This window comes from Lynx canadensis, chromosome E3, assembly GCF_007474595.2.
Source record: "Lynx canadensis isolate LIC74 chromosome E3, mLynCan4.pri.v2, whole genome shotgun sequence".
Classification (NCBI taxonomy): domain Eukaryota; kingdom Metazoa; phylum Chordata; class Mammalia; order Carnivora; family Felidae; genus Lynx; species Lynx canadensis.
Window position 1 is genome coordinate 14,731,246 of NC_044318.1, and position 26,761 is coordinate 14,758,006.

A 26,761-nucleotide genomic window follows, 5' to 3' on the forward strand; every position below is an offset into this window, starting at 1 on the left:
AACTGAACCATGAAGAAATAGAAAATCTGAACAGATCTGTCAGTAGTAAGGAGACTGACCAGTAATCAAAAATCTCTCACCAAAGAAAAGTCCAGGACCAGATGTCTTCAATAGCAAATTCTACCAGGAACTTAGAGAATTAACACCAATTCTCCTTAAACTCTTCCAAAAAGTTGAAGAGAAGGAAATACTTTCAAAATTATTTTCAAGGCCAGCATGACCCTGATACCAAAACCAGACAAGGACACCACAAGAAAAGAAAATCACACACCAATATCCCTGATAAGAATAGATGCAAAAATCCTCATTGAAATATAAGCAAATCAAATTCAACAGCACATTACAAGGATCATACACTACAATCAAGTGGATGCATCCCTAGCCTGCAAGGATGGTTCAACATACACAGGTTAATAAATGAGATATACCACATTAACAGAATGAAGAAAAAAAATCATATGATCACCTCAATAGATGTATTAAAAGCATTCAACATTCTTTCATGATAAAAACTCTCAACAGATTGGGTATAGAAGAAATGTACATCAACATAATAAAGGCTATATATGACAAGTCTACAGCTAATATCATACTCAAAAGCTTTTCCTCTAAGGTTAGGAATGAAACAAGGATGCCACTCTCATGACTCCTATTCAATATAGTACTGGAAGTTGCAGCCAGAGCAATTAGACAAGAAGAAATAAAAGCCATCCAAATCAGAAACAAAAAAAATTGTCTCTGTCTGCAGATAACATGATATAATATATAGATAACCCTAAAAACTCACCAAAAACCTGTTAGAATAAATGAATTCAGTAAAAATTACAGGATACAAAATCAATATACAAAAATCAATTGTATTCTATACCCTAACAACAAACTACTTGAAAGAGAAATTAAGAAAGCAATCTCGTTTACAATAGCAGCAAAATAATAACATACTCAGGAATATATTCCACCAAGGAGGTGAAAGACCAGTGACACGGAAAATTATAAGACAATAATGAAAGAAAGTGAAGAAGTCACAAATAAATGGAAAGGTATCCCATGCTCATGGATTGGAAGATTTAATATTGTCAAAATATCAAAAAAAAATGTCCATACTACCCAAAGCAATCTAAAGATTTGATGAAATCTCTATCAAAACTCCAAAGATGCTTTTCACAGAAAAAAAAAAAAGAATTCAAAAATGTGTAGAGAACCACAGAAGATCCTGAATAGCTAAAGCAATCTTGAAAAATAACAAAGCTGGAGGCAACACACTTCCCAATTTCAAACTCTAATGCAAAGGTATCAAAATAGAATGGTACTGGCATTAAAACAAACACAAGATCAATGGAAAAGAATAGAGTCCACATATACAGTCAACTAATCTTTGACAATGGTGCCCAAGAACACACAATGGGAGAGGGTTTGGGGAAAACTGGGTAGCTACATGCAGAAGAATGAAACTGGACTCTTTACTCACAAAAATTAACTTGAAATGATTTAAAGACTTAAATGTAAGCCCTAAAACTGTTAAACTCCTTGATGAAAACATACCGAAAAATCTCCTTGACATGAGTCTTGGCAGTGATTTTCTTGGCTATGACACCAAAGACATAAGCAAAAAAAGCAAAAACAAACAAGCGGGACTACATCTAACTAAACAGCTTCTGCACAGCAAAGGAAACAATCAACAAATGAAAAGGCAATCTAAAGAATGGGAGAAAATATTCGCAAACTATTCTATCTGATAAGGGGTTAACATCTAAAATATAGAAGGAGCTCATAAACTCAATAGAAAAAAAAAACAATCTGATTTTAAAATGGGCAAAGGATCTATATAGACATTTTTTCTACATAGACAGTTTTCAAAGGAGACATACAAATAGCCAACAGGTATGTGAAAATGTGTTCAACATCACATTCACTCATCACCAGGGAAATGCAAATCAAAATCACACTGAGATATCACCTCACACCTGTCAGAATGGCTGCTGTTATCAAAAAGAGAAAAGAATGGGAATGCAAGCTGGTGCAGCCACTCTAGAAAACAGTATGGAGGTTCCTCAAAAAACTAAAAATAGAACTACCCTACGACCCAGCAATGGCACTACTAGGCATTTATCCACAGAATACAGGCGTGCTGTTTCGAAAGGACACATACACCCCCATGTTTATAGCAGCATTATCAACAATAGCCAAAGTATGGAAAGAGCCCAAATGTCCATCAATGGATGAATGGATAAAGAAGATGTGGTATATATATATATATAATGGAGTATTATTCAGCAATCAAAAAGAATGAAATCTTGCCATTTGCAGCTATGTGGATGGAACTGGAGGGTATTATGCTAACTGAAATTAGTCAGAGAAAGACAAAAATCATATGACTTCACTCATATGAGGACTCTAAGAGACAAAAGAGATGAACGTAAGGGAAGGGAAACAAAAATAATATAAAAACAGGGAGGGGGACAAAACAAAAGAGACTCATAAATATGGAGACCAAATTGAGGGTTATGGGAGGGGTTTTGGGAGGGGGAATGGGCTAAATGGGTCAGGGGCACTAAGGAATCTACTCCTGAAATCACTGTTGCACTAATGCTAACTAATTTGGATGTAAATTTTAAAAAATAAAAAATAAAACAAGTTAAAAAAAAAACAGAAAAGAGGACAAATGTTGGTGAGAACATGGAGGAAAGTGTAACCTTGTACACTATTAGCAAGACTTAAACTAGTACAATCATTATGGAAAATGGTATGGAGGTTTCTCAAAAAATTAAAAGTAGAACTCATATGATCTAGCAATCCCACTTCTGGCTATATATCCAAAGGAAAGGAAATCATTATCTGGAAAAGGTATCTACGCTCCCACATTCACTGCACCATTATTCACAATAGCCAAGATACGGAAACAACATAAGTATCCATCAACGGATGAATGGATTTTTAAAATGCAATATGTATGTATAAATAATGGAATACAATTTAGCCATTAAAAAGAAGAAAATGCTATCATACGCAAGAGTACGCGTGAACATGGAGAGCATTGTGGTAAGCCAGACAGAGAAAGATAAACTCTGTATGGTATCACTTATATGTGAAACCAAAAAAAAAAAAAAAGTCAAATTCATGGAAACAAAGAGCAGAAGAGAACAGTGACTGTCAGGGCCTCAGGAGCATATATCAAATGATCATGTTGCATAGATGATGGCATAAGAGGAGAAACGAAGGAAAAGAAGGATAGCTGGCTGAGTTGCCCTCAAGAAGCCTACATTCTGATGGGACAGAATGGAAAGAGAATTAAATGAACCTAATCTGTGGGCTTCCCAGACATGGCCTTTCAACAAGCCTGGTTTAAACGCCATCTCAAAGGCAGCAGAGGTTTCTTGTTTGTTTGCTTGTTTTTCCTGATTAGCCCACGCAGAGCACACGGGACTATCCACACTGCTCTGTTCCCTTCATATTTTTTGTTCACTGACTCCGGGCCCAACTAAGCTCTGCTAAAGATGTGGCTTATCTGACCTTGTCCAAAGCTGATAAATGGAAGAACAAAGAGGAGGCCTAAACTCTCATCCCACAGTTGGTGGACAGAATTCAAGAATTCACCCCTGGTTTGCAAGGTCAAAGGCTCCCAAACTGCCATTTAGAGGCTCCTAATCCAAGAATGAAAGCTTAACGGCCTGCACAGACAGACAAGGACAGTGGAAAGGAAGACGTGAGAGGGATCAACTACTGAGAGAATCCAGACACCCTCCACCAAGGAAAATCCCACTTGTAAAAATAAGAGGATTATTTAGCTGTGAAATTTGCTTAATAAGTGAATAGGAAACTTATTTTGATTCCCAGGGAAAAAGCCAGACATTCAGTAATGCAAATTCCCATTCAGCCAGGATCCAAATAAGCAGAAAATATGAATCACTAGATTCTTCCCTCCAACGGCAGACCCACATTCTATTTCACGGGAAAGAAACAAAGAAAATCAAAATCTCTGACATCTGGATTTTGCTCTAACAAGCAGACTTCCAGAATGGGTTGAGGAGGGGGCTGCCCACATTTCCCAGTCTCTACTGGAGAGCCCCTTGGAATCATGTGCAGAGAACCAGCTACACAACCTGTATGTTCTCCTGTGAACCTCTCAGACCCTTTAAGGGCTAACAGAAGAGCCTGGCTCTTGACCAGGCACTTACACAAATGCTCCAGTGGGGACAAAACACAGGGACTGAGGGGCAGAGGGTAAGGTCAACTCGCCCAATTGGGGCTGGGGCGGAATGAGGAAAGGCTTGAGCAAATGCTCCCTTCACAAGAACAAAGATGTTCGTGTTTGTTCTAAGATCCTCCAGTTCAACAGGTAGTTGCAAAACATGGCTTTCCCCACTCTCCTTTAGAAGTGGTGGGCATGAGAGCTGGAGAAAGCCTCACGTGTACGTTTGGGTTCTGATTCTGATACTAACAACTGTTAGGATTTTCTGAACACTCATCTGTTCCAGACCCTATACTAAGCACTTCCTATGTCCACTCGCTTAACCCTTACAATGAGCCCATGAAGCCAGTGTGGTGGTTAAGATAGTGGCCAAGCTCTGTATCTGCCTCTACCAGATACTAACTGGATGACCCAAGTGTCTTGCCTTTTCTGTGCCTCCACCTATAAAATGTGTGTAATACCTGAAACAAATATTATCCTATATGTTAATGGACTAGAATTTAAATACAAACTTGAAACAAGGGGTGCCTGAGTGGCTCAGTCGGTTAAGCATCAGGATTTCGGCTCAGGTCATGATCTCAAGGTTTACAGGATCGAGCCCCCCGTTGGGTTCTATGCTGACATCTTGGAGCCTGCTTGGGGTTCTCTCTCTCCCTCTCTGCCCCTCCGCGGCTCACATGCACACACGCTTTCTCTCTCTCTCTCAAAATAAATAATCATTTTTTTTAAAACTTGAAAGAAAAAAACTGTGTATAATAATAGTACCTACCCCACAATACGACATGAAAATTAGATGAGTTACTACACAAACAGTGTCTGGAACAGAGTACGTAGAGTACAAGTATGGCTATCATCATCGTCATGCCTTTTCACAGACAAGAGAACCAAAGCTCGAAGGTAAAAAGGCTAAGCTGTTCCCCCACAGGTCTGTCCCACTGTCAGGCTGTCCAGTCCTGCCCTCCCCAACATTCCCACTCACGTAGCAGCTAAGTTACATTCTACAAGCCTGCCCTTTGGATGCCTCAGGAAGTGGGGACACTACATCTTCTCTCTGCTTTGAGAGCAATCTGCTGGAAGCACACGTGGGCACAGACTTCCTCTCCCTGGGCACCCACACCCCTGCCCACACCACCACCTGCTTGGCTGACGCTGCGCACCCCCGGGGGCTCTCCGCAGTTCTCCCTGTGCCATACTGTACTCTTTGCTAAGAGGATACCAACGTGCAGCCCCATTCAAACTGGCCCATGTTGTTACTTTAACAGCCAGACAGAACACATCAGGCACCACTCCTCAGTGTCACCACACATGTATACACTTGTTCTAAACACATTCCCATCCTCACAGCCCCAAAAGAGGCCTTTCTCTTTAGTGCAGGAAGGAAAGCAGAAAATGTTGGCTGGTGATTCAAGACTTTGGGTTCATTTTTCTTCTATGCCATTCCTCATGTTCCCCTCCACAAAGAAGAAAAAAAGAAATGCTGGCTGTTAAAAAGACCTTACACAATATAATAGAATTTGCTTATTCAAAAAAAATAGTCCTTATCAGTTCCATTTCTATACACCAATAATGAAGCGACGGAAAGAGAAATCAAGAAATTGCATTTTACAATTGCATGGAGAACCATACAATTTACAATTGCATGGAGAACCATAAAATACCTAGGAATAAACCTAACCAAAGATGTAAAAGATCTGCATGCTGAAAACTTATGAAAGAAATTGAAGAAGACACAAAAATATGGTAAAACATTTCATGCTCATGGGTTGGAAGAACAAATATTGTTAAAATGTCAATACTACCCAAAGCTATCTACACATTCAATGCAATCCCAATCAAAATTGCACCAGCATTCTTCTCCAAGCTAGAACAAACAATCCAAAAACTTATATGGAACCACAAAAGACCCTGAATAGCCAAAGTAATGTTGAAAAAGAAAACCAAAGTGGGAGGGATCACAATCCCAGACGTTAGCCTCTACTACAAAGCTGTAATCATTAAGACAGTATGGTATTGGCACAAAAACAGACACATAGGTCAATGGAATAGAACAGAGAACCCAGAATTGGACCCACAAATATATGGCCAACTAATCTTTCACAAAGCAGGAAAGAATATTTAATGGAAAAAAAGACAGTCTTTTTAGCAAACGGTGCTGGGAGACTTGGACAACGACAGGCAGAAAAATGAACCTGGACCACTTCCTTACACCATACACAAAAATAAACTCAAAATAGATGAAAGACCTAAATGTGAGACAGGAAGCCATCAAAACCCTAGAGGAGAAAACAAGCAATAACCCTTTGACCTCAGCCGCAGCAACTTCTTACTTGACACGTCTCTGACGGCAAGGGAAATAAAAGCAAAAATCAACTATTGAGACCTCATCAAGATAAAAACCTTCTGTACTGCAAAGGAAACAACAAAACCAAAAGGCAACCGGTGGAATGGAGAAGATATTTGCAAACGACATATCAGATAAAGGGTTAGTATCCAAAATCTATAAAGAACTTACCAAACTCAACACCCGAAAAACAAATAACCAGTGAAGAAATGGGCAGAAGACATGAGAAGATATTTTTCCAAAGAAGACATCCAGATGGTCAAGAGACACAGGAAAAGATGATCAACATCACTCATCATTAGGCCACACTGAGATACCACCTCACGCCGGTCAGAGTGGCTAAAATTAACAACTCAGGAAACAACAGATGTTGGTGAGGATGTGGAGAAAGGGGAACTCTTTTGCACTGTTGGTGGGAATGCAAACTGGTGCCGCCACTCTGGAAAACAGTGTGGAGGTTCCTCAAAAAATTAAAAATAGAACTACCTATGACCCAGCAATAGCCCTGCTAGGAATTTACCCAAGGGATACAGGAGTGCTGATGCATAGGGGCACATGTAGCCCAAAGTTTATAGCAGTGCTTTCAACAACAGCCAAATCACAGAAAGAGCCCAAAAGTCCATCAACGGATGTATGGATAAAGATGTGTTTTATGTATACAAGAGAATATTACTTGGCGATGAGAAAGAATGAAATCCTGCCATTTGCAACAACGTGGATGGAACTGGAGGGTATTATGCTAACTGAAATAAGTCAGTCAGAGAAAGACAGACATCATGTTTTCACTCATATGTGGAACCTGAGAAACTTAACAGAAGACCATGGGGGAAGGGAAGGGGAAAAAATAGTTTCAAACAGAGAGGGAGGAAAACTCATAAGAGACTCTTAAATACAGAGAATAAACTGAGGGTTGAAGGGGGGGTAGGCGCAGGGGAGAGGGGAAAATGGGTGACGGGCATTGAGGGCACCTGTTGGGATGAGCACTGGGTATTGTACGTAAGCGATGAATCACGGGACTCCACCCCGGAAAACAAGAGCACGCTGTATACACTGCATGTTAGCTAACTTGACAGTAAATTATATTTTAAAATATAAATAAAAAGTAAAATTAAAAAAATAAAAAGTATATATTTAAAAAATTTTAAGTTTATTCATTTATTTTGAGAGAGAGAAAGCACAAGTGGGTAAGGGGCAGAGAGAGAGGCTAGAGTGAGAGTCCCAGTCTCCGTGCTGCTAGCGATGCGGGGCTTGAACGCACGAACCGTGAGATCATGACCTGAGCCGAAGTCACTTAACCAACTGAGCCGCCCAGGCGCCCCTCAAAAAATACTTCTTGCTTTCCTTCTGGCGGAAGGATAAGCCATCAGCTCCAGGATAAGCCCAAAATGGGTGCTTAGAAGCACATCCAGCAGATACAGAGGAAGAAGCAGTCGGGCGTAATGCGCTTTCTTCTCAGGCTGTGCTGCAGGCAGTATTGCCAGCTCTGCTCTCCTTGCCCACCGCCCTCCCCCCCCCCCACCCGCCACAACACAACCCAGTAAGAGCGCGCAGACTGGGGTACAAGGCCAAGCAAGGTCATGTCATGTATCGGATCTCTGTGCAGCGTGATGGCCCAGTTCCTAAGAGTGTGACCTACGGCAAGCCCGTCCATCATGGGGTTAACCAGCTAAAGTTTGCCTGAAGCCTTCATTCTGTTGCAGAGGTACAAGCCGCATGCCAATGTGGGGCTCTGAGAGTCCGGAGTCCTTTTACCGGGTTGGCGAAGATTCCATGAAGTTGTTATCCTCACCGATCCGTTCCGTAAAGTGATCAGAGGAAATCCTGACTCCCAGTGGATCACCAAACCAGCCCACAAGCACTGGGAGCTGGGAGGACTGACAGCAAGCCGCAGGCCTCAAGAGCTGTGGCCTTGGAAGGGGTCACAAGTCCCACCACACTACTGGTTTCTCGCAGAGGCCATGGAGAAGACGCAGTACTCTCCAGCTCCACCATCCCTGCTAATATAAGTAATGTTTGTAAAATAATGACCTAATAGACAATTCAGGACAGCCAAAAAAATAGGTTTCTTGAGGGCCTTCACTGTGCAAGGCACTGTACCAAGTTCAAGATTCCATGTGTGCTGACAGGAACGGTTTCTGCCCCATTTAAAATAATCCCTGTAATACAACAAACACTTCTTGTCACCTCAGGATGGACTGTCCTTGTACCTTGAAATAACAATAACTCATCATTTCACTGGCCCAGTGCCCTACTGGCTCCCGGGGGGTCTACACTTTCTGCAAAGTGCTCTGAAGTATTTCTGGGAGTCCCCAGGTGCTGCCTTACGTGGGGTCACAAAGGAGCCCTGCTCCATGAGGAAGCATCTGTTCCACGAGGGGCTGCCTCCAATGTCCTGAGGACCTTCATGGGTAAGTTCCACAGCAACCTGGGAGAGAATGACTGTCTCCTCTTCTGTGTCTTATACTCTGTGAGACGGCTCCCAAATGGGGCTTATGAATTTTAGAATAACAGACTTGCAAAGTTTACATTCAACCCTTCTGTCCAGGAACAGATCTGGGAATGTCCCCAACACGGACTGCACCGAATGACAGGGCCAAACTCAGAAACACCCCTTTTCTTGGATTAACAGGGCCATGTGGTTCTTTCCTAGGCCTCTGAGGGTCTCACCGCCCCACCCCCACTTATCAGACATATGAAGACACGTTTAAATCCCACTAAGAGGGAACCCCAAATATACCCGTAAAAACGCCACTTCCAAAAACAGCACAGACCTCACTGCTGTTCGAGGCAGGGTGGTAGATATCCATCACATTTTCAGGCTGTGTAGCACCTCTTTTTATTTTTTCATTGAGGTAAAATTCACAGAACATAAAATTAACCATTAAAAAGTGTACAATTCAGTGGCATTTAGCACATTCACAAAGTTGTAAAACCATCACCCCTTCCATGTTCCAAAACATATTCATATCCACGAATGAAATACCATACCCATTAAGCAGGCATCCCGTTCCCCCCTCTTCCCAGATTTACCTATTCCGGATGATTCATATACGTGCACCAATACAATATATGACCTTTTGTGTCTGGCTTCTTTCACTTGGCATGTTTTTGAGGTTCATCCACATTACAGCATGTATCAGCACTTCCTTCCTTTTTATGGCAGAAGTGATAGTCCGCTATCACTTCAGATTGTTTATCATGCCATGGACATTTGAGTTGTTCCCACAAGTTGGCTCTATTGTCAACAGTGTATGAACATTTTATACAAGCATTTGTTTAAATACATGTTTCCAATCCTTTGTATATATACAAAAAATATACCTCAGAGTATGTACATTAGAGTGATTGCTGGGGCGTACAGTAATTCGGGTTTTAACTTGTTGAGCAATTACCAAACTGCTTCCCACAGTGGCTGCACCATTGCATATTCCCACCAGCATTGTCTGAGGGTTCCAATTTCCTCAGATTCTCACCGACACCTGTTGCTTTTTTTCTTTCTTTATAGCCATCCTATTGTGATGTGTTTGGACTTGCATTTCTTGTCGTGTTTGGACTGGCATTTCCCTCACAGTTAACGATGCTGAGCATCTTGTTTCATGTGCTTGTTGGCCATTTGTATATCTCTTTCACAGAAATGTGTATTCAAATCCTCTGCCCATTTTTTAATCACCTAGTCTTTTTGTTGTTGAGCTATAAGAGTCCATTATATATTCTGGATACTACGTGCTAATCAGATACATGAGTCTGCAGTATTTTTTCCCATTCTGTAAGAGGTCTTTTCACTTTCTTGACAGTGTCCTTTGATGCATGAAAGTTTTAAATTGTGATATTGTCCCATGTATCTATTTTGTTGTTGTTACTGCTGCCTGTGCTTTTGGGGTCATATCTAAAAATCCATTGCCAAAATCAAAGTCATGAAAACTTACCATATTTTCTTCCAAGAGTTTTCTTTCATTTTAGCTCTTACCTTTAGATCTTTGATTCATTTTGAATTCATTTTTGTATATGATGTGAGTTCAAGGTCCAAGCCCCAATGTGGGGCTCAAACTCAAACCGCGAGATCATGACCTGAGCTGAAGTCAGACGCTTAACTGACTGAGCCACCCAGGCGTTCCTCAAGGTCCGACTTTCTTTGCACATGAATACCCAGTTGTCCGGCATAACTTTTTGAAGAGACTATTCTTTCTCCATTAAATGGCTTTAGTATCCTTGCCAAAATTAATTGGCCGTAGATGTATGGTATCTGTGTGTGTGTCTCTAGACTCTCATTCTATTCTACTGATCTGATTGTCTTTACTCCTTCTGGGACTCCCATTCACACAGATGTTAGTATTCTTGATGGTGTACCACAGGTCTCAAGCTCTGGCCATTTTTCTTCATTCTTTTCTCCTTCTGCTTCTCAGACTGAATAATCTCAATTGACCTACCTTTAAGTTCACGGATTCCTTCTCCTGCCTGCACAAATCTGCTACTGAGCCTCCCTAGTGAATGAGTTTTTCCTTTCAGTTATACTCTTCAGCTCCAAAATTCGTATTTGGTGCCTTTTTAAAATTCCTGCCTCTTTATTGATATTCTCCATATGCTCAGACATTGTTCTCCTGGTTTCCCTGAGCTCTTTGAACATATTTAAGACAGTTTAAAGTCTTTGTCTAGTAAGTCCAATATCTAGGCTGCCTCATGGACAGTTTCTATTTTATGTAGCAACTCTAGAAGTCAGATTTTCCTTCCTCCCAGGGTTTACCATTGCCTATTGTGAGTTGCTGGTGTTAGCTTGCTTACAGACTTTCTCAACTATTTGTACTGAGGTCTGTGCTCTTTACCACTGAACTCTGCGTTCCTTTAGCTTATTCGGATAAGATAGCTGGTATCTTACAGTTACCTTAAATGCCTGCAGCAAACAAAAGAATTTTTTTAAGGAAAGAAAAAAATACTCTCCTGTATCTTTGCAAAATGGAACCGTGTCAGGGCTAATTCCTTGAACGTTTATTCTGGCTGCTTACAACTCTGCCTTAGCTTCACTCCCTCCTTGCACAGAGCCCAAAGGCCAGCAAGACATGAAAGCTTCGAGTCTTCTTAGGCCTTTGCCAACTACGTGTGTCTCACCCTTAGTCTGCACATGGCTTTCTTGATTCCCAGGCATACACAGAAGCTTCCAAAAGCTCTATTCCCACATAGGTCTGTCCCAATCTCTTCTTTCCCAGGCTTCTTGGTCTATTACTTGTCCCAGGTGTTGTTCCAGGCCACTGAGGCCAGTACCTGTGCCTTTAAATGCTTTCAGCAAAAGCCACCTGGAAAGCCATGACAGCCCTGGGGATGCCCTGAGTGAAGAAATAGGAAGCCTTTCCACCTGTCCTTGAGAGAGGCACCATCCACACAGCTGGACACCCACAGCCACACTCCTTGAGAATAAGTTCTATATTGCTTCTTCTGGCACTAGCAACCAGCACCAGACATTTGGGCACCCTTCCTATGGCCATTTTAAAATGCCACAGCACTCTCACCATAAAGCAGCAGTTTCCCTCTTCAAGCTTTCCCTTGTTTTCAGTTTTTGACTAGATTTCCGAGTTCTTCAAAAGCTGATTCTGACAGTTTTTGTCAGTTCATTAGTTGTACTGGGAGAGGGACTGGTAGAGGGATTTCTCTATTCTACATTTTTGATTCCCCAGCACCTTTTGAGCACTCTGTGTTTGGAGAAAATTCCTGTATGGAGTCTAAAGATCCCCAGGGTAGAGGCCAGGGACTTGTTTCCCCAGGTTCCTTCCAGCCAGTAGTGCACTTAGATCCTACCAAGATTGGCCCCGTATCTCAGAAATACATAAAAAAAAAAAAATAAACATATGAAGGAACAGAGGGTGCTCTTGTCACTCAGGATCATGTGCTCGGCACTGGCTCTGCATGATCTGTAATCCTCAACATCCCATTGCATAACAACCACTGTTCAGGCCCCAAGGAATGATCGCTTCACCTCTTGCCCTAAAATCTCTCAACAAAAGGCAACTGTATCTAAAGGTCACAAAGGTTTGTGGATTCCAGCCTCTGCCAATGTCGTAGACACAAAGTGCTTCAGAGGATGAGAAGGAAGTACTGAAAATGCACTTAGGTAAGAGAAATGACAGATTAATTAACTTAATTAACTTCTCGAGTGGCATGCATGCATTAGATTCTAACATAACAGCAATGCTGAGCATCCATTTTTCTGTTTCTCTTCATGTTCTCAGCTGTCCTCAGCTTACTGTAGCCAAGGAACATTCTGCAATTTAAACAATTTATATCACTCTCTAATTTGTATGCATGAGATCTAGACACAAGATGTGTGAAGTGACACCAGTTCTTTACATTAGCAACTACACTGACACTGAATACTAGAACTACAAAAACTTGTGTAACAAAATTACATAAGATTAAGTTTTGAAAATATTATTTAAAAATTTCAGCTTTATACAACTTTGCTTTAAAACTTTGATACCTATTACTTATATAATACTTTGTATTTTGCCCTGTAATAAAAAATTTTTTTCAATGTTTATTTATTTCTTTTGGGAGACAGTGCACAAGCAGGGGAGGGGCAGACACAGAGAGACAGAGAGCGCGAGCAGGGGAGGGATAGAGGGAGAGAGAGAATCACACAAGTAGGCTCCACACCATCAGTACAGAGCCCGAAACGGGGTTCGATCTCACACAACCATGAAATCATGACCTGAGCCGACAACAAGAGTCAGATGGTTAACCAACTGGGCCACCCAGGTGCCCTTGCCCTATAATTTTAATAAATACTTTTGAATATTTTAGAAAACCTTACTGATGTTTCTGAACATTTAAATTTTTTTTTACATTAACCTTCATTTACATTTTCTCTGAAAATAAATTCAAACTTTTTTTATATTCTGAAATTGTAAATTTTGAAAATTGTATTTTGTCCTTTGAGTCATTACTGCCAATAGAACACAAATTACACAAAAAAAATTTATTATAACAACCTATTTAGTGATTTTATGGAAATGAAGGCAAGAGAAATAAACTTTAAGAAATAAATATATAAGAGTTTGTAAGTCACAAAGGTCTTCATTTTATTTCTCACCCAAATATTGCTGGCCCATCAACTTACTCAAATATATCCAACAATTGTTTTGATATTTTGTCAACTTTATCACATAAAAAGATTTGTTTGGGGGGTTGGTGTTATGAAGTTGTCAAGGTAGGAGGACAGAACTTTTTTATTAAACAGCTTGATAGCCTGAACTACAACTTTTATATAGATGAATGGCACACAGGCCTACTTCTGAACTTTGCTCTGGCACTGTCTGTTTGCATTTCGGTTGTTAACTTTTGACCTATAGAGCACCGCTTCTCAACCTGGGGGATGTGACAATGCCTGGAGACATTTCTGGTTGTCTCAAGTGGCATCCAGTGTGGAGAGGCCAAGTATGTTGCTAAACATCCTACAATGCACAAGACAGGACTTCCCCACCCCAACAAAGAATTATCCAACCCAAAGTGTCCGTGGTACCAAGGGTATTCTAGTAAAGGTAACAGAGAAACCTCAAGCTTCTAGAAATAGCAAAGAACTCAGGAGCATGTTAGGAACACGGGGTCACAGAGGGAGCTGTGTGTCCAGAAGCAGCTACAGTTCTCCAAAGAATGGGCCAGAGGTAAAATGGAAAATCCATGCCTAGATGCAAAGGCCAAACAAATTCTCTGGCCCTTCCAGAGATTCCACGAGTTATTTTATATCCTTCAATAAATTAGACTAGCTTGAGAGGTTTTTTGCAACTGAGGAACACTAACTGATAAAGGAGGGAGAACCAATTTCCCATCCCTCATTTGAGGAAGGGCAAGATCGAACCCCATAAAGTCCCAGAACACAACAGGGAAAGAGCTGGAAGTAGGACTGTTATTAGTATGCAAATGAATGACTAAAATTTAGCCCAAACTAGTAGCTTTCAGCTCAAACAAGTACTTCTTTTTAAGTAAAAGAGGAGAATGTTATTCGGTGCTCACAAAATACAAACGTGGGAAGGGATGTAGCAGCATCTTAGGGAGAGCCCAGACTCAACCACACGAAGACTTGATCTAGCTTATCTGTGCTGCTCATTCATAGACCATCCTTTTTGCCCAAAGTAACCTTTTTCACGTGGCAGAAATAATGAGAACCAGGAGCACTCAATGTTTTCACCTTATAATTTCCACCATTTTAGAGAGACAAACTACACATCTCCCAAGTTCAAAATATCTTAAGGTATCTTCAACCTGATTTGCAGTAGGTGCTCCCTCCAGGGACTGAATATCTGTGTCAGAGGGCTGGGGGGTGGGGTATTTAAGACCCACATGGACACCTGGAGGGGGACAGAGGTAGTTGATGAAAAAAAAACTACATTCAGAACCAAGAGTGCTATAGTCTCCATACACCCACCCAAAGAATCCCTTTTGTTATTCTACATTCCATCCTATTCCTTTTTGTAATTTAGTACATAAACCCTTAATAAATCTCAGAGATTGGTCTAAACACTTATATCAGTAGATATGTAACAAACCAAATCATCAGATGATTTCTTGTTCTTCCTACACTCCCACTGGTAGATGGTTGGAGCTTCTGGACGGTCACCATCACTGAGGCCTGGAGTAATGAAGCAGCTACTTCTTGCACAGCACCCATCACCATGGCAGAAAGAAAACAGGCACAAAGGTCTCACACCAGCCACTAAATGCTCCAGTTTGGAAGGTACAGACAGCACTTCTTCTCACAGCAAATTCACTGGCCAGAAATGGTCACATGGAAAGTGCATGTGCCTGGCAGGGGAAGAACCAGGGTATTTTGCAAATAGCTCTAATTATCACTCCAGCATTTCACAAGCATTATATTTAATCTTCACAGCCATCACAGAAGTATTACTATTATCCCTATATTAAAGATGTGGAAACTGATACATAGGCAAGGCAAACAGCCCAAGGTCACACACTGAGGCCAGCATTTGATTCCAAAGTCCATTTGTTTAAACATGGTTTTTGTTTTAATTGCCTCCTTTGGTTTATCTTCTGTATGGTCTTCAATTCCATTGCCCGTTAAATCACTTAAACATAAAAGGGGGGACCTGAACGCCAGGACAACAACCCTACACTGAATCCCGCCCACATCCCACTCTACTCCCAATTCTTGGGTCAATGGAAATCTGTGGACTCAACACAGCACAGCACGGGTGCTGGACAGGATTCCACTTTAAAAAGCATGCTTTCAAGAGACTCTTAAAAACTGAGAACAAACTGAGGGTTGATGGGGGGTGGGAGGGAGGGGAGGGTGGGTGATGGGTATTGAGGAGGGCACCTTTTGGGATGAGCACTGGGTGTTGTATGGAAACCAATTTGACAATAAATTTCATATAATGAAAAAAAAAAAAAAGCATGCTCTCCAGGGTGCCTGGGTGGCTCAGTTGGTTAAGCGCCCACTTTTTTTTTTTTTTAATTTTTTTTTTTTTTTTTTTAACGTTTATTTATTTTTGGGACAGAGAGAGACAGAGCATGAACGGGGGAGGGGCAGAGAGAGAGGGAGACACAGAATCGGAAACAGGCTCCAGGCTCTGAGCCATCAGCCCAGAGCCCGACGCGGGGCTCGAACTCACGGACCGCGAGATCGTGACCTGGCTGAAGTCGGACGCTTAACCGACTGCGCCACCCAGGCGCCCCCCAACTCTTAATATCAGCTCAGGTCATGATCTCATGGCTGAGACTGAGCTCACACCAAGCTCTGCACTGACAGTACAGAGCCTGCTTAGGATTCTCTCTCCCTCTGCCCCTCTCCCACTTGCACACTCTCTCTCAAACTTCAAAGAAAAAAAAAAAGCATGCTGTCCCACACAGCCATGAAGAGTCAGAAAGGACTTTTTTTAAACATGTCAATATCCCCTTTGATAGTCTAGCTGCTGGTTATAGAGATGAGTAACAGGCTTCCCACCCCCCACCCCCATGGAGAGGTCGGTCTATTACAGATGAAAAGGGTCCAATGAGCAATGAGGGTGGGGACCAGATACTTGTACCCTTGTACCCCAAACACCTAGACATGTTAAGTATCTCATAAGCCCTAGGTACGGTGAAGACAAGAAAGCATGACAGAACATGGTTAAGGGCCAGGAAAGTCTGTACATTTAAATCCTGACTTTGCCATTTCACAGCATCTTGAACACATGGCTTCACAACTCTCGCGCTTCATTTTGCAGCTGAAAAACTAGAGCCAGTAATAGTAGTCATTTGGAAGAATTGCTGAAATTAAATGAGATGGTATATGTAAAGCTAAATTCTGTGCCTGGCACATAGTAAACATTCAACAGGCATTCTTATTTTTAGGAGCAAAGAAACCTACTTATTAATGCATTCTTATCTTTAGGAGAAAAGTGTAACAGCACATATTCTTCTGGAGGAAGACTTATAGCAGAAGAGACATTTAAGCTGGCTCCTAGGAATATCTCCAGAGAACAGGAAAAAGACATTCCAGGTGGGGTGAGCCTTAACCAAGGTTCAGAGGTGAGGGCCATTTGGGGTGGTTAATTTAGGAATTAGGAATCAAGTGAGAACCAAATTTGGGATCTCCCAGAGCTTGCTTTCTTTGGGGTCAGGAGTGGGAAGCAAACTTCTTAGCCTGCAGTGAAGCCATCTCTCAGATGCTGACTTGACCAAGAAAGACATTCTTACCCTAAGAACTTAGAGCTCCTCTATCTGGCACCATTGCCAGAGTGAACCCACATTACCCAAAGGTAAGGTCAAACAGCCTGTAAATGAGAACACAGCACACACTGACCATGGACACAGATGTCCTAAGATGAGGTCTTTGGCAGTGTGATTCTTTAACCTTCCTAAATTTCTTTCAGCCTCTGATCAAAGGCTCTATAGAATGTCTTTCCAAAAACAAATGCATGAGTATCAATTTTGCATGTTGTTTTCATAAAGGTCGTCTGTCATCTGTCTATAGGTTTTAGGTTAAAAATCCAGGATCTGGATAGGTGCTGAGGCCCCTTTTAAAAAACACAGACTCAAAATGCATCTGGTAGGCTCAGATGATCAAAATGCTGGCAGCCCCACACTCACCTCCTGGTCTCTGCCTGCCTGTGGGAGCGGCAGGTTGGGAGGAAAGGCTGTGTTCACACCACACCTCTGAGGTAAGCTATCCTGTCAGCAGGAACCTACGTGGTCTCCAGATCCTCAAACCTCGGAGTCTAGTTCAGGCCAACCAGCTCTCAGATCATGTTATTACTCTATTTACTGGATCTCAGAAATATGGGCTAAAACCATCTGCTTCCTCATCAACACAAGGGAACTGTTGCCATTAAAACCATCAACTGGCCACTCAATTTTCCCTACCTTAGCACCTATTTTCTACCCATGACCACTTCAAAGGACAGAAGATCCCCACTACATGTTGACAACAAATGGAACCATTTTGTTCTATTTTAGTACTTAGAATCAGTGCCCAAGAGGATGATTCATTCAATCAAGATGCACTTTCAGAGGCATCCACTGTGCCAAAGCATCAGTCTAGGGGGAGATACAACAGTAAACAAAACACGACCGGTCTTCCTAGAGCTCACAATCTTGGCATTAAGAGAAATAATCAATCAGCTCTTTTAAGATTCTTCTGGACTCACTTCACCTCTCTGAGAAATACAACTACATATAGGACTGCCAAGCGCTAATTAGCTGTTTTACATAACGTCATCTTTCCCCCAACTTTCAAGTAGGTTTTCCACTATTCCCATTATGCAGATGAGGACATCATGGCTTAGTGGAAAAGCACACTTCAATTCTGGTTTGCTAAACCCCTAAGCACATCATAGGCCCGAAATCCAGACGTGCCTGTCATCTTGCTTTCTTCTAAGATTAAGTGGGGCCTACTAATCAGGGCCAGTCTTGGCATTCCTAGCTAGTTCCCACATCTTCTTACAGGATCTCCTCCTTTCAAAAAGTTACATTACTGGGGCGCCTGGGTGGCTCGGTCAGTTGAGCGTCTCAGGTCGGACTTCAGCTCAGGTCATGATCTCACAGTCTGAGTTCGAGCCCTGTGTCAGGCTCTGTACTGACAGCTCAGAGCCTGGAGCCTGCTTCAGATCCTGTGTCTCCCTCTCTCTCTCTGCCCCTCCCCCACTCATGCTCTGTCTCTCTCTCTCTCAGAATTAAACATTAAAAAAAATTTTTAATTAAAAAAAAAAAAGTTACATTACTGAATGCTGGCCATGCCCTGGCCCCAAGCTGTTTCAAGTGCGCTGTTAGCATCCCTTGAGGTAGTTTCTCTTTTTACCTAACAGGGAGACCTACAGAAGTTGTCATTTGCCAGACATCACCTTACAACCAGGGGAGTGATAAGTGAACATCCCTACTACTTGAGTGTTGAAAACTGCTTGACCTACCAGGAAGTCAGAAAGTAGTCTTACAGGAGTTACTAAAACAATCAAACAGTGAAAAAGCACCCTTTTCTGAAAAGGAAAAAAAAAAAAAAAAAAAAAATCAAACCCAAACCCACACCCTTCCAACAAGCTCTTAGCACCCTACATCCTACCGGACCTAGTAGACTTCTTGAAATCAGGCTGGCAATCAGACTTTTTTTTCAACTTTGGCTCACAGGACTAGAAGACAATTAATTCTTGAGGCTGTGATCTGCCCCATTCATTCTACTCCCCTGCCTGGCAAATGCAGCTAGCCAGGTGCACAATGATCCATCTGGGCTCTCTTCCAAGCTTCCTTTCTCCTTAGCCAGACCCACAGAACTTCCAAGAATCAAGATCTAGCCTGTGCTGTCCAATAGGGAACACCAGTCACATGTGGCTATGTTAGGGGGCTGGTCCCAATTAAAATGTGCTGTGAGTGTAAATAAATGTACAGTATACATAATTTCAGAGACTTATTACAAAGAGTAAAACTCCACTTCATATCCATTGCATGTTAAAATTTTAAGTTTGAACATACAGGTTATTAAAAAAATTCAGTTTCTCTTCGCTTGTCTTAATACAGCTACTGCAAGGTTAAATTACATATGTGGCTTTTGTTACGTTACTGGACAGCACTGCTTAGAAATGGGGAGTGGAGCCCTGGTGTACTTCACAGAAGCCACCCTACACTCTTTGATGGTTGAGCTATTTATAAGCATTCCCCATGTGACACGGTCCAGCAAACTAATTTTTCTCAATTCCAGGAATACATCTGTGACAGGTTTACCATAAAACTAGTTTTTAAAAGGTTTCATTTTTCTGACATTTTACAAACATATACTGCTAATATGTTACTGACATGCCATCCAAATTTACTCGGAGATAAATCTTAGTGAGCTGTGGGCTCTAGTGGTCTGCTTCCTGCCTGCTTCCTCATAGGCACTTACAGTTAATTGTAGCCATCTCATATTTCTAGGACAGTTAAGAACAGTGCATGAAATGTGTGTTGTCAAGCTAACATCAGGAAAGGCATCACTCCTTCGAGGGTTAACATAAGACTCCAGAAAGGGAAAGCTTCACCACCTGGACCCCAACCCAGATTCAGCGATCCAGGGCTAGATACAACCTCCTCTGACGAGCCATGAGCATGATGGTGGGAGTTATCACAAGGCAAGACTTTCTCATGCACTTCAGGGAAACAGCATTCCCCAATTAACAAAGGCTGCACAGTGACGCTCTTGCTACTCTGCTGTAAAGTTCAAAACGACCGAGGGAAGCACTAGAGTCCAGTGAGGCATTTTATTTGTATGAATGTATTACATCCCTAGAAAAAGAATCCCAGGATTTTCCCTCCTGTGTGTTTTCGTCTTGCTTCTTCATGGTCCATGATGCCAGCTGAGGTTGTCAGTACAATGAAACTATGGAAAGTTAAAAAAAAAAACAAAAAACAAAAAAACATGTTGGTGAGTTTTTCCTAAAAATAGTTCAACATAGAGCCGCTTTGTGGTACAGAAAAAGACCAACATTCATCAGTGCTTAAGACGCCTTCCCTTAATAGGGTGCAGAGACTAAGGCTGCCTATTTGGGCCAGCAAGTGCAAGCATGGCTCCTGGAACCAAAGACCCAAATCCAAAAACCTTAGCTACACAACACACTCCTACAGCCTTGCCCTCAGCTAACACCAAGACACAATGCTATTAAACCTAACTGTAAACAAAAACTGAACTCCCTTAATTTCAAACTGTCACTTTCTGTTCTCAGGGAAGGAGACAGTTTAAAGCAATAAAGCGTTGACATAAACTTGACTGAGTTGTTTCTGCCACTTACTATATGATCACAGGCAACCTATTGTAGAGACAGTCATCTGGACAATGGAAATCCTACTTGGCCTGGCTACCTCAAGGGTTACTATGGGAATCAAAGTAAACTGTGAGGCATTAAAATTAGCACCATAATTATAATCGGAAATAATTCATGACACTATACATGGAAAACAGTAACCATGAAGTGGGAATAAATCCAACCACATCACCAAACATATGACTGGGGGTGCTTACGTTCTTAACCACAAACAGCTAAGCGCTTACAGGATCATGTCAGAGCCTGAAAGTATTTTGCCAGAATCAAATCAGTTGATAATGTAAATGAAGAGAACAATTATCATTTTTACAGATGACAAAACCAAGGCTAGGAGTTATGCAAGGCCTCACAGCTTTAAAGCAGGAAAGCAAGGATTTGAACTCCTTCTCTTTAAAAGGATGAAGAAATTGAGTTTCCCCAGAGGCCTAGGGTTCAGAAGTGATTCTAGCCATAGAACAAGATCACAGTGAACATAATATAAATGAACTATATGTATGGAGTCAAAAGAGCAGATATTAAAGGGGACACACTGTCACTTAGCACATGAAATATGGCAACGCAAGAGAGCTAATCCTTGAGTCAGGACGATTGGGGATGGAGGCAATTACTACTCTAACAAAAACAAAAAAACCTCCACTCTAGTGGTCCAAGTGCACCACAGCAATCCTTAGCATTAATTTCTTTCATATGAGGAAAGTCAACTCACCCAAACTGGCGGGATGGGAGCAGATTATTCTGCCATTTTTCTAGATCTTTGAGTTGTACATCAAACCTGGGGCTGATCACTCCACACTGTAAAAGCATAACAGAAAACACCGTTCACATCTCACCAATACCAGAAAAAAATTATTAACACAAATGGAATTTGTATCTAAATAGTCATATAAACCAACCAACTCAGCATTTATTGGGTAACTATTCTGTGCAATCTTTAACATCCACATCATTACAAAAATACACTGAATTACAACTATGCCTGGAAAAAGTTATTTAAAAAGTAAACAGAAGAGGCAGAACACAAGGCAATATATGGCAAGATCAGGTCAACTGCGTACATCCCTATTGGCTAGTTGTCCCAAAACAAATAACCAGATTTTAAAGAGATAAAGGAGACTAAGACTTAGACAAAATTGTACTCAAAAAAATTTTTTTTCACATAGGCTGAAATGAAGATGTAGGGTCACCAATTCTTCACCTATGAGCTAAAAGTACAAAATATTAGAACTTAAAAAAATTTCAGACACAAAACTGAAATCTAAGAACTGCTGTTCCACATCAATGAACTACCAGGATACATTTACAATTAACTAATCTAGCAAAATGGGTGGAAGCCAGAAAGAACAGAGTCCTTACAGTTACCTGCCCTGTTTGCTACTGGGACACAGCAACAATCACCTTCCAGCGTGAGAGCTCGCCAAGAGCACTAAACATTTAATCGTTCAATTACATGCAAATCCTAAAACACAAGAAAAGTTCAAACATCCACTAGCAGACTGTTTGTGCTTACTGTAGGCTCATTCAAGATCCCTGACTAGATCAACTGGGTTTAGAAAGTAAAACATGAGGGGATCAAAAATCTCCTTGATTAGAGCTACATACGCCCCCCTCACATCTCTACCCTACAAATCACTAACACCCTTGTAAATATCAATGCAGAAAGGTTCCTGATATTTATACACCAGAGATGATCATGTGAAAACACTCAGGATTACTACCATTCAAGTAGAACTCCAGAGGGCTAAGAGAGCTGTGTGCACATCCACACAGGAGTCTTGCGACTCCAAAATGCCTAACAGGAAGCTAAAGGACACTATGAGGTTAGAACTTACTCAAATTTTTACAACAGTTACACTTCCACAGGCAGATCTGAACCCAAAGAAACTGAAAATGGGCCTCTGAGGCCCAAATGCCCTAAGCCAGGAGACCCACTCAGGTTTTCCTTTTCATCAAGATCTTGTCAGCTACGGTGTCAACTGTCAAGAGCAACCCCACAATGGATAACAGGAATACAGACACAGGAAAAGGGCAAAACAGTTCTTCCTCCAAGCAAGCTGTAACGGTAGACTTGTGAGGCCTCCACTCGACCACACCCAGGCTTCTATTTATTCCAGCAGCAAAATCTCTTTCGGCTAAAAGAATTAAACCTCTCCTAAACCAGACAGATCTTAGGATGTGACCAAAACTGGAATTTCAATCTAATTTCTAAACACTACCTTACTTCTCAGCCCCATTCAACTTCCACAGTAAGGGTACATCCATTTCTTGCATGAAGGAAACTGAGGCAACGGTGTCCTACAAGGGAGGAAAACTGAAGTTGAGAAAAACTGAAAACTGACGTTTTGTTTTGCCCGACCAAGGTGAGAAAGCTAAGGTCAGAAAGCTCAACTGCCACCATTTTTCAAGCTACCACAGAACAAGAATGCCACAAAGGAGTTCCACTTGGGAAATACTGTTCAAACTTACTTATCAAGTTTTATGTATAGTGAATATTCGAGAGGAATTGGGTGCACAGCACTTCTAAGAGGTTTTTGTCTTTGTTTTTTAAACTTCAGGTCATTCTGTGGGACAGTTTTATAATGCACTGTCAACTACATTCTGGAGCCAGCTCTGCCACTGTTGGGCAGTGCGAGATGAGGGTACCTTGGGCCTAAGTCAGCTTCCTAATTCCTAAGAGTAGGAAAACACACCCTCTTCTACTTCAAAAACACTTTGTGAGGGTCTGAGTGACAATGAGTAGTGAATCCAAATTCTATTTTGGCTGGAGTCTACTGGCTAACAACTAGAACAGTCTCAAAATTAACTTGAAAACTCTTCTAATCTCTCATGAAGGCTTCACATTCAGTAGTTTTCATCCAATATTAGGTAGGTATCCACACATGAAGCAAGTTCACTAGACAAGGAAGCAACTTTATAAAACAAATTGTTGGACCAGGGAATAACCTTACCAATCAATTTGGCCCCTGCCACTAACGACTCATTTCTCGACCTGTTTTCCCCTCATCTGTGTTGGACCACAGGATGTCAAGCTCCTTGCAAATCTGAAAGCTAGAAACCTGAACACAAAAAGGAGGGCAGCAATTCAGGGACCCTAACTTGTTAAAGATACCTGCCCCTTAACACATGCAATAAGTTAAGCCACATCAGATCAAATATATCCAACAGGTTATGCTGACAACGCAAAATGAAATGGAGCACAAAACTCAAAGACACCCATACAGCCCACGCCAGTAAAAATGTAGTTATTAATATTGTTAGAGAACCCAATCCTGTTCAAAAAACACAACATTATCACCAAGAGAGACGAAGAACAAAGTTATTTACAGATAGGATTAGACCTTCCTTCGGCACAAGTTCAAGCCACTGGGTGGGCAGCGCGTACCATCCGATATTGAAACACCAGTACCCAGGAGTTCAATGCACCCCCACCCTGTGGCATCTCCCTTCAGACAGCCCCCATACTCCACAAACATTAGGTCAACTAACAATTCTAGAGCAAATACAACCCTAGAGGAAAAAAAAAAAATCAATCAAAACGTGACATAAAAATTAATGATTTCAATCAATTCTTAATTTTTTTTAACCTAACTAGGTGGAACAAGCACACCACTAATTCAGTTTTATAAGGCCAATTACAACATGTCTAACACCATGTTTGGAAATTCTTAAAGTTCTTCTATGTGGAAGATAATCAACTCTTACCTTGTTTAACCTGCCTGTGAGGTTCACAACAATTTTCCCAGCTCTGTGATCATCGATGATTTCAAATTCGCCAATGTAACCTACAGAAAAGAAGTTATCAACTTAACAGACCTAAATGCTTATGCTCTAGGATTCCCACTGTTTGCCTACTTTCCTCTCACATCACCTCAAGTGACTGCTTGTTTACATGGTTTAGGAAAAGACCGTTGCTCTGAATCAAAACTTTTCCGGCTGCCAACACCCCAAAACAACCCACCCTGCAATTCTAGCGGGGATTATTTTCCCCTTGCCTCCCATTAAGCTACTCTGTGCCCAAGACCCGCAAAAATTTTCCTTTCCATCCCAAAACTCTTGGAAGAGCTCAGGATACACTGAACGACCAGTTCCAGCAGCAGCTATTACACAAGAAAGGCCATTTTAGCTCCCAAACTACTAACAGAGCAACAGTCACAAACTTCCTCCTCTTTTCAACAGTCCTAACTTACTCAGCGCTTCCTGAATAGCTTATCTGTCCCAACTACCCCTTCCACAGCCCCACTGCATTGCATGAGTTTCCAAGTATAACCTACACCTAGCTCCCCCATCTTCCCAGTCCTGTCCTGCACAACTAATGTCTACAGAACGGATTCCTTCAGTATCCTTACATGAAAACCTAAAACACACTTACCATGCTTCATCATCACAGTCAGAAATCGCACGATGACTTTGGAGCATGGCCTAATAAGCACCTGGCGTTTGCCTCTCTTTTCAGCATTGTTAATGCTCTTGAGAGCATCTGCCAGGACATTCATGCGCACCATTATGGCTGTTCAGGGAAGGAAAAACAGGGGTTTTACCGGCATTCTCAACATCAAAAGGCTCCCAATCATTCCACTGCAAACGCATCCTTTTCCTTCTGCCTCTATCATTAAACTGTCCTATCTCTAAGCAGACAGGTTCCCCCGAGCAATATCAGCTACGGTCGCTCAGCTACTGAGAACGGGACCTGCGAATCACCAGGCAGGTTTTCCAAACTTTTGAAATCCAACAGCAATAGGACTATTAACACTGCCCTTTAACCAACAAATTCGATGTCAGCCTTGTCCAAAAGATACTTAGCTTTCACTAACACTAACTAAAAACGTCGGTACGTGTGCCAACCAAAGTTGTGCCCCGGCAGCAATCGTACCACAGTGACAAGTAGAACTTTTTACGTGCACCGGACACGACTGTATCCTAACGTGCACGAACTGCCCGATACTCTAATGTGAAAACTGAGGATGGAGCCCAAAGCATGCTTCAAGCTCCAACAGTAGGAATCCAACCTGCTTCCTCAAGTTCCACAAAGTATCGAGGGAAATCCCGGAGCCCAGAAGATCTAGGCTAGCTCCCAGCAAACTGCCAGCCCAGGCAGAAGGCAATTTTTCCCTGCTGAGTGGCCTCACCCTCCTAAGCTTACAGCGCGGCTGAAGGAATGGGACGCCAGCTCGGCCCACGTCGGCCACCGTCCCCGATGCTTCCCGCCGCCCGGAGCCAAGGCGCTACCCCAGCCACTAAGGGGAGGTCCTGGAGCCGCCGACCACGCTGGGTCTACCGCCTCTCCCGTCGGCCGATTGCTCCGTTCCCGCCAGAGCTGCGGCCTGCGTTTCTCAAACCGGGATCCCCAAAATGCAGAGCGTGGAGCGGACGGGCATGACTCTCCTCTACTCCTGCCCAAACCCTCGCAAGCGCAGCATCCTCCGCCCAAGAAGGCCCTGGCACCATCAGAGAACACCGAAGTTGAGGCTCAGACTGCAGGATGGCAGAGATAGCCAACGGATGATGTTGGATCCTTCAGAAAGAAGTACTCACCGGCGCGGAAAGATGGCGGAAAGAGGACGGGAGGGGCGAGCGCACGGAGTTATGGGAAGCGGGCGGCCTATCGCGAGACTTTTAAAGGAGGGCCAAAAAAAAAAGTATTGCCTACTGGAAGAAGGCGGGTGAAGGGGCGGAGCCTCTTCAGGGGTGAGAAGCAGAGAATCGATGGAATCGACCTCTCCAGGTGAGGCCGGGGTGGGAAGGATCGAGGTTGACACCTTTCTAGCCCTTACTCTGTAAAAAACTGAACTGAAAATGGCTGAGATATTTGCTAATTTTTGTTGTAATAACTGTTCACCATTTAGAATAGATTTTTACATTTGTGTATTTACAGTATCTCTGAAAGGACCCACGCAAATCGATAATTGCCTCTGACGAGGGCCTGAGGAACTGGGATGAAAGACTTGCTTTTCTCTATATACAATTGTG

At 42.1% G+C, this 26,761-nt stretch overlaps 1 protein-coding gene and 1 pseudogene across 3 annotated transcripts; one reads left to right on the forward strand and one right to left on the reverse strand.

The window, feature by feature from the left end:
* Nucleotides 1-7,915: 7,915 nt before the first annotated feature.
* LOC115504557 lies at nucleotides 7,916-8,531 on the forward strand (annotated as a pseudogene).
* An 11,686-nt stretch (nucleotides 8,532-20,217) lies between these two features.
* RPS15A (ribosomal protein S15a) lies at nucleotides 20,218-26,386 on the reverse strand. 3 transcript variants are annotated; one of them, XM_030300682.1, is made up of 5 exons: nucleotides 26,327-26,386; nucleotides 25,164-25,301; nucleotides 24,497-24,576; nucleotides 21,504-21,589; nucleotides 20,218-20,355 (listed from the first exon to the last, which is right to left on the reverse strand). In XM_030300682.1, the coding sequence occupies exons 2-5, from the start codon at nucleotides 25,294-25,296 to the stop codon at nucleotides 20,262-20,264; spliced, it is 393 nt and encodes a 130-aa protein (XP_030156542.1). In that variant the 5' UTR covers nucleotides 25,297-25,301; nucleotides 26,327-26,386; the 3' UTR covers nucleotides 20,218-20,261. The 3 variants fall into 3 exon arrangements, with proteins under 3 accessions (XP_030156542.1, XP_032447513.1, XP_032447512.1); XM_032591622.1 differs by having other exon boundaries at nucleotides 25,935-26,334; XM_032591621.1 differs by having other exon boundaries at nucleotides 25,921-26,330.
* Nucleotides 26,387-26,761: the final 375 nt, after the last annotated feature.

What these genes read in the sequence shown, in the direction of transcription:
- RPS15A (XM_030300682.1), bottom strand. Translation starts at nt 25,296, where the DNA reads ATGGTGCGCATGAATGTCCTGGCAGATGCTCTCAAGAGCATTAACAAT. An exon ending in TCACAGGCAGGTTAAACAAG is followed by an intron (nt 21,590 to 24,496) that starts GTAAGAGTTGAT and finishes ATGCTTTTACAG; the next exon opens with TGTGGAGTGATCAGCCCCAG. An exon ending in CTCCCATCCCGCCAGTTTGG is followed by an intron (nt 20,356 to 21,503) that starts GTGAGTTGACTT and finishes AACTTTCCATAG; the next exon opens with TTTCATTGTACTGACAACCT.